The 11,208-nt window shown below is 35.6% G+C and overlaps 1 protein-coding gene across 1 annotated transcript; it reads right to left on the reverse strand.

Moving 5' to 3' along the window:
• Positions 1 to 710: 710 nt before the first annotated feature.
• On the reverse strand, positions 711 to 3,904 carry LOC306850316 (C-C chemokine receptor type 6-like). The gene is made up of 2 exons (XM_079385884.1): positions 3,809 to 3,904; positions 711 to 2,244 (listed from the first exon to the last, which is right to left on the reverse strand). The coding sequence occupies exon 2, from the start codon at positions 2,227 to 2,229 to the stop codon at positions 1,183 to 1,185; it is 1,047 nt and encodes a 348-aa protein (XP_079242010.1). The 5' UTR covers positions 2,230 to 2,244; positions 3,809 to 3,904; the 3' UTR covers positions 711 to 1,182.
• Positions 3,905 to 11,208: the final 7,304 nt, after the last annotated feature.

Raw genomic sequence — 11,208 nt, forward strand, 5'->3', positions numbered from 1 at the left:
AAGACCTAGAAACATTCATTAAACTAGTTGGTGAATTTGTAATGTAAATTTGGGCATTTGATGATGCCATATAACATCTGTATGCAAACTCAATGTGTTGTTCACAGATGTATGAGGACCTAAGATAAGCATCATTTAAATAAATAAAACTCCTGGAGAGACGACCTATGTTTTGCTGAAATGGTTGAAAAGCCTCTTTCACCAGTAGGGTTTTCCTCCTATTGTGGAGATGGTATTACTCCAGGTCAAGTCATTGCATTTTATTTATAAAGGGTTTCATTTCTGCTTTTCTGTTTAACCATTATCTGGAAGTGTATTGCTCTGTGACCCATTTCGTTTGATTTAGATGACAATCTCACTACTTTCAGTAACTTATGTACATTTATATTCAGAGGAAGAAGCGTGTCACTGTCTTTGCAAAGATATAGTTAGATAGAGGGCCTCCTTTCCAACCACAAGGCCAAAAGTCCCTGTCTAACACTCCAGAAGTCATATAGTAATACAATGCTACATAATACAACACGTTTTATCGCTTCATAACCCTTTCCAGCAGATCTCATTGAGCAGTGTTACAGTTACACAGTGGAGTGTTATTGTTCACTCAACTCAGGCAATGATATTTAAAGATTTCTTAATATTTAAAGGTTTTATGTTGACACTGTAAAGCCTGACATATGAGGTAATAGTCAGAAAAATACATTTTTGAAAATGAGTTTTGAAAATTTCAAGTTTATTGAAACAGTTTATTATAGTTAACAGTTTATACACACACAAAAGCTTTTGAATAGGATATTTACTATATTTTCCACCATCAGTACTTTCAAATCAAGTGGTAACACTACAATAAAGTTCATTTATTAACATGAGTTAACTACATAACGTGAACTAACAATGAAAATACTTTTCTTTTTCAACATTTGGCCAACTAATGCATGACAAAATATTTGAATATTATTTAATGGACCTGAGATGACATGTAATTCATAAATGCTGTAATAAATCTATTGCTCGTTGTTAGTCAGTGTCAGGTAATGCATTAATGGAACCTTATTCTGAAGCCAAAAAGTTTACCAAAAGTTACAGTTTCATTTCAGTTATCCGTGAAACTAAAACACAAACCAAGCACCAAACAAACAAGCCACAGATCACTGCTTCCTTAAGAACAAACACTCAAAAGTTCTGTCACATTGTAAATGATGATGGGTTCTCATGGTTCTGTCCAACAACGGTTTTGTTTGTTGATATGTACTGCTCAGAGGTCTGCTGAGAGGAGCATCCCAAAATGTACCGTTTCCCCAGGCACCGCAAGTCTTGGAAGATCTGACAAAAGTGGCTCCTGAATTTAACCCCGATGAAGGCGTACAGAATGGGATTCAAGCAACAGTGAAGGTAGGCCACACTCCTGCTGATGGACAAAGTCATCAGAGTCGTCTGTTCTTCCTTGCAGACTCTCTCACTGAACCGTTTACTGGTGTGGACGAGAAGCGCCACGTTGTAAGGCAGATGGCAAAGGACGAACACTAAGACCACGGCCAGGACCACACGGATCGCCTTGTGCTTCTGGAAGTTTTGTGCTTTGAGTAGAGTCACCATGGTGCACGAGTAGCAGAATATCATGACCATCAACGGCACCAAGAACCCGAGCACCATCTGCATGCTCGGAATCAGGATTTTCATGATTCTGGCCAGGTTTTGCACCTCAAAGTCAAGGATGCATTCCTTGTTTTCCTCCTTGTAAAATATAAGCGTAGGCAGAGACAAGATAAAAGCGAGCAGCCATATGAGTGAGCAGATGAGACGCCTGTACACCTGAGCTTGCAGTCGAATTCGAACCGATCTGGCTTGCACGATGGCGATGTAGCGGTCGCCGCTGATACAGGCCAGCAGGAGCGTGCTGCTGTACACGTTGATGCTGTAGGCTGCTCTCAGAAACTTACAAGCCCATGTGCCCATGCTCCAGTCGTGCTGTTCATTGTAGATGATCAGTGGAAGGGCGATGACGAAGAACAGATCCGCCAGTGCCACGTTAACCAGGTTGATATCGGTCATGGTTTTTGCTTTCTTGTAGAAGGCGTATGTCAAGAGGACCAAAACATTGCCCAGCAGGCCGAGCGCGCAAATCAGAGAGTAGATGAATGTTGGGATGGTCACTTGCTGTTCGGTCACCAATGTCAGGTTACAAGGTTCCACATCATCTTCATAAAAGTAGTTATCCGTGGAATCATTCATAACTGTATGACTGACCTTGAAAGAAAAGAGCAATGGAAAGAATTCAGATCTGAACATCTAAAATGAAAACAACCGCACAGTACTTCCAATGTTTTTAAGAGAAGAAAAAATCACATTTGCATATAAAAACAAAATCCCATCCCCTGTGAAAACAAGTGTACTTGAAATAAAAACTATACTTGCAAATAATGTAATATTAATTAAATAAAAGGCCACTATCACTTTCATGACCGTGTGTACTTTGTAACAATGTCAAATTTTAAATTCTACTTTGTTTTAATCATCTTTTGTCATGCTTTTAAGTACACTTATTTTGATGTTGTTGGCTAATACAATGCAATTCAATTTCATATGATGTCAATAGAAATTCAATTTAGTACCCATTTTAACCATATTTTAAAGAAAACAAGTAATTATTAAATTATGATAACACTTTATAATGTGTCATTTATTAACACGAGATAATGTATTAATTATCATGAACAATACATTTATTACACTATTTATTAATCTTTGTTAAAGTTAATGAAAATACAGTTGTTCATTGTTTATTCATGTTCGTTAACAGTGCATTAACTAATGTTAACAAACACAACTTGTGATTTTAATAATGCACTGGTAAATGCTGAAATTAACATTAAGATGAATAAATGCTGTATAAGTATTGGTCATTCTTAGTTCATGTTTACTAATGTTGTAAACTAATGTTAACTAATGAACCTTATTGTAAAGTGTTACCGAAATTATAAGTTCAGCTAATTGAATTTCATATAAAGTGTAATACATTTTAATTTAGTGGCAACTGATGTGCATTATGTACAAAGTGTCAGAAGACATTACAGTTGCTGTAGTTTGCACTATTAGAATATTACCGTAATAAGAACTCTTTTCAAAAGGGAAAAAAGTTTTGCCTAGCAGCGCAAGAGGGAAGTTATGTAAATGATTCTGTATCAAGGCTGCTTGTGTATAGATAGCAGATAAGATAATGATACCACAGTGATATTTACGAAGAAAGGAAAGGCGTTCGTGTCCTTGTTTCAGCCGCTTGCTGTACCCACTGCAAAACTACACAGTACTGCAAGTGTATTTCTGCACATGTAAAAGTCTGACTGCATTTACTGGGGGGAAATGTTTAGATAAACACCACTCCAACTCATTAAAATAATAATAAATGGAAAATTAAATGTTTGTTTTCTCTTAAGAAAGCCATGCTCAGGCACAATTTATATCCAACAGTATTTAAGCATTAAACAATTAAAAAAAAAAACATTATTAATATAACTGCACTGACACTAAAGGATGAGAACAAAACTTGAACTGAACTGAGCTGAATAATGACCATTTTTCCTCTGTAGGGCTGCTTATAGTTCAAATTAATTATTTTCATAACTGATTAATTTCTAAAGTTATTTTCCTGTTTATTCCTGTGAAGCTGCTTTGAAGTGCTATAGAAATAAACGTCACTTGACAATTCTAACATTCAGTCAGCTATGTCAAAACTATGACAAATAAAAGCACATTTTCAAATTAATCAAACACAGATATCATCAAATTAATATCTGTATTTAAAATACGGTACCTCTTCTTTTAAGTCCTTCTTTCTGACTCTTTCTCTGGCTGGTTTGAGAAGAGAGGGATATTTCAACAGTTCACATGTGAATGTGATGCACCTGTTTCAGTGTGGTCCTTTATGCTTCTATAGACCGGCCCACATGTGAGATCATGCTGTAGGTGCTGTCACAAATGCAGTGTTGATAAAATGTTATCCGGTTCTGTTATCTGATGAAGCTTCTCCTTTGATGTCCTTTTTTCCCCTCCTACACAGATGGCAATGTTCATTTGGCTTTTTACCACCTCCAGGAAAAGCTTAGATCTCTTACATATATATAAAACAAAGTTTAAGGGACTGTTCTGTTAAAAACATTCACCAGTCTGAGAAGTAAACAGAGGAACAGAGAGAATTGCTGCATTGTCGTGTGACACTGTCACACACATGCTTTAATCCAGTCAATATGTATTATGATGGTGTTACATATAGTTGAGTTTATGGATTTGCATGATGTCTTAGCCATTTTATTCCTCTTTCCTATTTTAATGCCTTTAAATTAGACTGGGCCTGCCTGTCATGAGAGCGATCACTGATCACATGACAGGAAAATGGAAATGGACATTATTGGATTGTATATACACTGAGAGATTGCCTTAATATTGGGAGATGAGGGGGGTCTGTAATACTGTTGGAGAAAGCGTAACGGTCAACTTGGATCACGTGTGCCTTAATAACCAATTACATTACATGCTTGACGTCACTGTGTTGTGCGACACTCAATCGCTAATTACGGACACCATAGGAATGAATGAAAAATGCCATAAGCTGAATCCCACCTGTCGCAAAAAGTCAGTGGCTTCTCTTATAAAATGGCATTTGTTTTCATGTTGAAGTCTAAAAATAGTTCAATCCATAAGTATTGTTTAGTGTAAAACATGTTGAAGATTAGCAGATAGGCTGTCGGTTCATTAAATGTTGATCTGTTTCCTCTAAAAAGCTGTTTATTCAGCGTAGTGAAGCCTCAACTCCATTGACATCCATTCAATAAACAATAGCCTCTGGTCTCCTTTCTATTAGCATTAGCCGTTACACTTTTTTGGCTAAAGGTTGTAGGCTTGCCTTCTAGTGGCTTTGGTTGGACCCTTGCATTTGAGACTATCAACACACTCACACTGGGACTCATTCAGACTGCTTTGGTGTATGGCGTCATGGACGCTACGCTTTTAACAGCCTGAGGTTTCTTGTTTTTATTGTATTAAATGAATATGGTAAATACACATTTGATTTTCACTTTAAAATGGTCTGTCCCATGTTTTTAAACACACCAAGCTCTCACACTGCTCTCTCTCTTTCTGACTGTTCCAGGTGCATCTCAGTAAAACTTTGTTTCCATGGGTTTTTTTTAAATGTTCTGTACCACTTTTCATTCCTTAAAGTGTGGGAGTGATGAACAAATACAATATAATACAAATACAATAATTCCTCATAACTTTACCCTGATATTTACAACCATACTCTGATTTGACAGTCACAAAGCTTTAACATTATGAAACCAAAGTGCAAATGTAAATAGTAATAAATAAATACATTCATACATGCATGCATGAAAGAATGAATAATAGACATACTGAAAGTTATTTCTGCAGAAATTCCTTTTGGTTATCTTTTGTCAATGAACCGGGGCTAATTGTTAGGGCGCCAGTTTGATCAGCTTAGTGTTGATGTTGTGTCCTTTGTTTGACTGGATCACAGGGCCCCGGCGCCAGAACATTTTAATAGGGGGGCTATCCCTTCTGCCCGGGGGGGCACATAGCGTGAATGTCAGTGGGTCTTTGGTATCGATGTAATTTAATTTTGCCTATAAAACAAAGTGATTAGTATTACTACTCATCATATTCGCAAAGAAGAAAAAAGTAGGCCTATTATGATTTTGTACTGGCCCGATGCACATCAGAACTGGTTCAAACTTTACGCAAACATTTATTTTAAAAGTCACGATTAAAATAAGATGACGTTATAAAAAAATTACGCATTCTATAATAAATAAAATAACACCAACCTGCTAGAACAGAGTCTGCGGTGCTTACTCGCGTTGAACCTTCTCAGTAGAGTATCTTTCATTCATCCCGAAATTTTCTTGTCAAGTCTCTCTCAAATGCCAGTTGCACTAATTGGGCCTTTCGCAGATGTAGCATGCTCCTTCGATTGTCCGTGAACACATTTTTCAGAGTATAAAATGAGTTTTTGCATGTAGCTGTAGAAGCTCCAAATGTCAGCGCGCATTTCATTGCAGCGAGTACACTAGGCATAGCTTCAAGAGTGGAATGATGCTCCTGGAGTATTTATTTGTGTTCATTTCTCGCCACTAGAAATCGATCTAGCCAGTACTTTACGCAGGAATTGTCGGCCACAACAAATTTTGAATGAATCGCTTCTGAATTAGTTAAGTTCATCATATCTTGTACGAGTTGCGCATCCAAGAAAGTGCTGTCATACTGTGGATCAAACGCTGAAAGAGCTTCAGTTAACTTATTTCTTGTTATTCTTGAAGGCCTTTGTTGAAGGTCCGCTTTCGTTTGGGAGGTCATTCTGAAGCAGATGTAATTAATTTGATTTAATCAGTTTGTTTGGAGCATCAAGCAGCTGTAGAATCTTATTTACCATGTGGGCAATGAACTTGAAGCTTCAATTCAATTCAATTTAAAATTAGTAACATTTTGTTTTTACATTTTTTATTGAAATTACACATAACATTTTGTCACATTGTACTTATTTAATTATGTTTTTACGTTTTCTTCTGCCAGGCTTGACGCCGGGCCTGGGGCTGACACATGGTGTTTTTGTTTGTTGTCTATTGTTACCCTGCCCCTCTTTTTACTTTATCTCATTAGGACTCACAGCTGTTTTAGTTGGTCATCACCCTTTTTATTCCCCTCTTGTTTTTGTCCTGTGGCAGGTTGAATCTTTGCTCTGACAGTTAACAAGGAACTTGTCTGCAGTGACAGTGTGACTTTGTCTTGTTTTCCTGCTTATTAACCAAATTTATAGGTTTTAATTGAATAGAATTTCATTTTATTTTTATATTTTCTCCCTGTTCTAGCCTCTTGTTTTTTTAGCTGTTGCCTGGTTAGTTTTCTTTAATTCCTGCAACTGAATTAAGTTTACCATCCTAAGTCAATTAATAACAGTTAGGCTTTTTTATAACAATATGTGGGGAAAAAAGCTAGAATTGAGTCCACATTATACAGTTGCATTGTAATGAGCGATGGGTGTTCATGTCGGTGTGTGTATGCTTGTGTAGGCGTTTGAGATTTAATCATGCTGATGCCAACTTCTGATATGCATATTTCTGACCTACAAAACAAATAATAAAGCATTTCATTACACTTTGAACCTGCATCAGATAGCCAGCCAAGACGTCTTCTTGTTTTATTCTTTCAGGCTGCTATTGTATGCTGCAAGCGGATGCCTTAGGCTGATGAATGATAAACTTCACCAATTTCTAAATGTCACATGCAGAAAAACAAATAAAGTATAAACACACACACACACACACACACACAATCATCCAATGTTGTTTTCAAGGTTATATAACATAACATGTTACATAGTTTTATTTCATTATGCCAGATTTACAGTGTTAAACATAGCAGGAAGGTTTTGCGCTGATATAGGACACACAGAATCTGGCATTGATCCATTCATGGTGTGGTTGCCATGGTGACAGTGGATCCCCTTAAAAGGATATTTCCCCCAAAATTGAAAAAAAATTGCTGTTAAATTACTCACCCTCAGGCCACTGAAGATGTACATGACTTTTCTTCTTCAGTAGAACAGTAAAGAATATTTTTAGCTGAAACCATAGTCCTTGGTGATTTATAAACAGATTTGACTTCTGATGCATCAACCTTCACCACAAATTGATAATATTCATTCTGACAGGAATCTCAGAACAGCCTAATTTGAGAAAGGGGATTTTAAAATAGGGATTAAAAAAAAAAAAAACACTGGGTGGATTTTTATCATTAGGATGGATGTCTACACACACTTCCAAAACACATTTATGTTCAAACAACTTGTAAAGTGAATTTAGCATCCGATGACCCCTTTAATGTTAGGTGCCCCAGAGCTCTTGTTCTGATGGGAAAATGTACAGCTGTGTTTTTTTTTCCTCTCCAGCTTTCCCCAGTGGAACAGAAATACAATATCGGTAATTGCTGTCTGTCAGGTTGGCATTGGGAGAGTAGCACCACTGGTTGGAGGCTCAGGGGTACCTGTCATTTGGGTGGATCATAATAACCTTGAAGAAGACGCTTGACATAACTGTCTCTGGTGGTCTTCCACTAATAATAGAACCACAGCTACACCAATAACTAGTAGTATTTATCTTGCTGTTGTAAATTGATGGAATCAACACTGTAAAAAATAATACACTACATCTGCTCAATAAAATTGTGGCAACAGATTACAAGCAATATTATTCATTAAATTAAACTACTATTGAGAATTGAGTTAGAATTAATCAAATTAATTTCTTAAAAATTAGCCATTTAAATTAAGTAGATGCAAATAGCCCACACAAAAATATTAAGTTTAATTTAAACAAAAATATTGTTTTCATTGGAGCACTATACTAATGCATACTACTTAAAAAAAAGTTTTGATTTAACACAAAAAAGTATTATTTTTAATAAATGGATTAAAATGATTTGAATATGATTTCACATATGAATAACAGACACAGTCGTTAAAGATGAAATACAAGCTTCTGTTTTATTGCCAACAACAGTTACAATAGCATCTATTAGCATTCTCAGACTGTTATCCACAATTACTTAATATGAATTCAAATCCGCAAAACAAAGTCTCTTTTTGTGTTTCTTTTTAGGTACCAGTTGTTTAAAATGCACAATGCAGTTACTTTTTTGGGTCATTTTTCTCTTTCTAGGCACAAAATGTTCAAATGTTGTATATGAGGTATATGTTTGGCAACATAGAACCACAGAACAGATAAAACCATTTTATTTTAAGACAGCAGTTTAGACCTGAGTGACTGAACTCTGTTTGACAGCTTTGAAGCGTCCAGCTCCAAGAAAAGTGGCCAAAATGATTAGAACACCAGTATTTTCAGCAGCTAAAAAGGGTTTTAAGTCAGTTATTTCTATATTTTGCTGTAGTGTGTCAGTAGGAAATATCAGTTTATATTTCCAAACATTAATTTTGCCATTAATTGTAATAATCCAGTGAGATTTGTGTGCTCCACACAGAGATCTGATCTGATCATCATCCAGTCTGTCTGGAATGAAGAAACAGAACAAACTGAGACAGACTCAATCCAGAAGAACTGTGTCTCCAAGACGCTTCAAGAAACCTCCTGCAAAGCTCCTGAGAAACTCTGCTCAAGTGCACCGAGGGCAAAAGCTGCTTTAATCACAAAGGATGCTCACAACAAATGTTGATTTCATTTAGTTCAAGTTAATTGATAAAGAAAATCTATTTATGACAATTTTTGCAGCATCCTCATTTTACAGCATTTTTACACAAGTGCCTAAAACTTTGAACAGTACTGTAGCTTTGAAAAAAGATAGAAATAACTGACTTAAAACCATTTTTAGCTGCATTATACTAGTGTTCTAGTAATTTTGGCCACCACTGTACCTCAAAGGTATACAGATGCCTGGGATAATGGAGATTCAGTGCATACGTCAAACCAAGGAGGACACATCAAGCAGTTGTTTAATATTTCATGTTTAATATTTAATTTACAGTAGAAGGGGAATTACTACCTGCTGATCATGAAGAAAAATACAAGAATAAGCAATTCCTCTCACCCTTACATAAAACAACAAGTAGCCAAATGACTTGCATGCTTTATTATAAGCTGTACCTTCAGTAGTTTCATCTCAGTTTTCAGTCTTTCTCCAAGTGTTCCTCCTCCAGCAGCTTGGGAGTGTGAAGGTCCAGTGAGGAAGGTCCAGATTTAGCTTCCAGCTGCACAGTGACTATTCTTTGAAATACTGTATTCACCTGAAATATGGAACGAGAGGAAAACAATTCTCACATGTTTTGAGAGGGGGTTTTCAGATACATTATGTTCCTTTAGGTCACTTGAGAAGTCTGAAACAGGGCTGGCCATCGTTCCTTTGTGTCTTGCATACTTGTTCATTCATCTTTTCATTGTTCTTCTTAAATAATAATGTTAATAGAAATGTGGAATATCAATAATTCAGTAGACGAAAATAACTAACATTTACAGCAATCACTTGTTATTTTTTTCTGAAACAAAGACAAAATAACCAAGAACTAAGTTCAGGGCTTCCGTACAATCACGATCGTGCAGAATGGCCGTTCAATCTCATCAATAACTCCTAACATGATGTGTAACTATGAGGAATGATTAGGTTCCAGGGACATTTAAAAAGATACATAGGCGTACCAGTGATTACTGTAAATTAGCGCTGAACGTACTGGCAGATTAAAATAATAGCCCTTATCTTTGTGAAGTTAACTGAAAAAGAGCAGCAATCAGCCTTGCCTCCAGGTTGTCAGCAGGATCTCCAGCGCATGCGTGTCTCGTGCTCAGGAGCGTGAACAGGAAATGCATGTAAATTGAAAACAGCTCATTTCAATCATGTTGGATTTATTCAATATTGTCTCTATTTGGAGTTGTTCGAAATGAATAGCTAAATCCTTAACAACAGAAGTAGGTTTTACTCCTGACATTTTCAAATAGTTTTAACAAAAAATATTTATAAAAACAAGAAATTAATTTTGTTAAATAAAGTTTACATAATAAATTTAATGAAATCTACAACCCTACAGAATGACATCAATGTAATACATAAACATTTTCTAGAAAACGCTACTTCTTGATAATATATTGCTCCATTGAGGTGTTGTACACTCCAAGAAAATTAGCTATTTATGTTAAATGCTTTGATATATTTTTTGTTATGCTTTATGAACTATGCCAACTTGTATAATGGTGGCATAAATGTTATTGCTATGATTATTCTGATTATTCCACTTTATATTAGGTGGCATTAACTACTATATACTTACATAAAAATAATAATAAGTACTATGTATTTATTGTGTTCATATTGCATTGCAAAACACTTCTGGTGCTACTGAGGTGGGATACGGGTAAGGTTATAGACAGGTTTGATGTTATGGGTAGGTTTAAGATGTGTCAACAGTGTAATTATAAATGAACAGAAATTAATTACAGATGTAATTATATGCAGATATTTTTTTTAAATATAAGTACAATGTAAAAACATGCATGTATACAAAAAGTGCATCTTATCAAATTATTAATTTTAATGTAAGTACATAGTAGTTAAGCCCACCTAATACAAAGTGATGCAATGCAATCATTTATATATATATACTGTATATATATATATATATATATATATATATATATA

Source organism: Barbus barbus, assembly GCF_936440315.1.
Source record: "Barbus barbus genome assembly, chromosome: 30".
NCBI classification, from domain to species: Eukaryota; Metazoa; Chordata; class Actinopteri; order Cypriniformes; family Cyprinidae; genus Barbus; species Barbus barbus.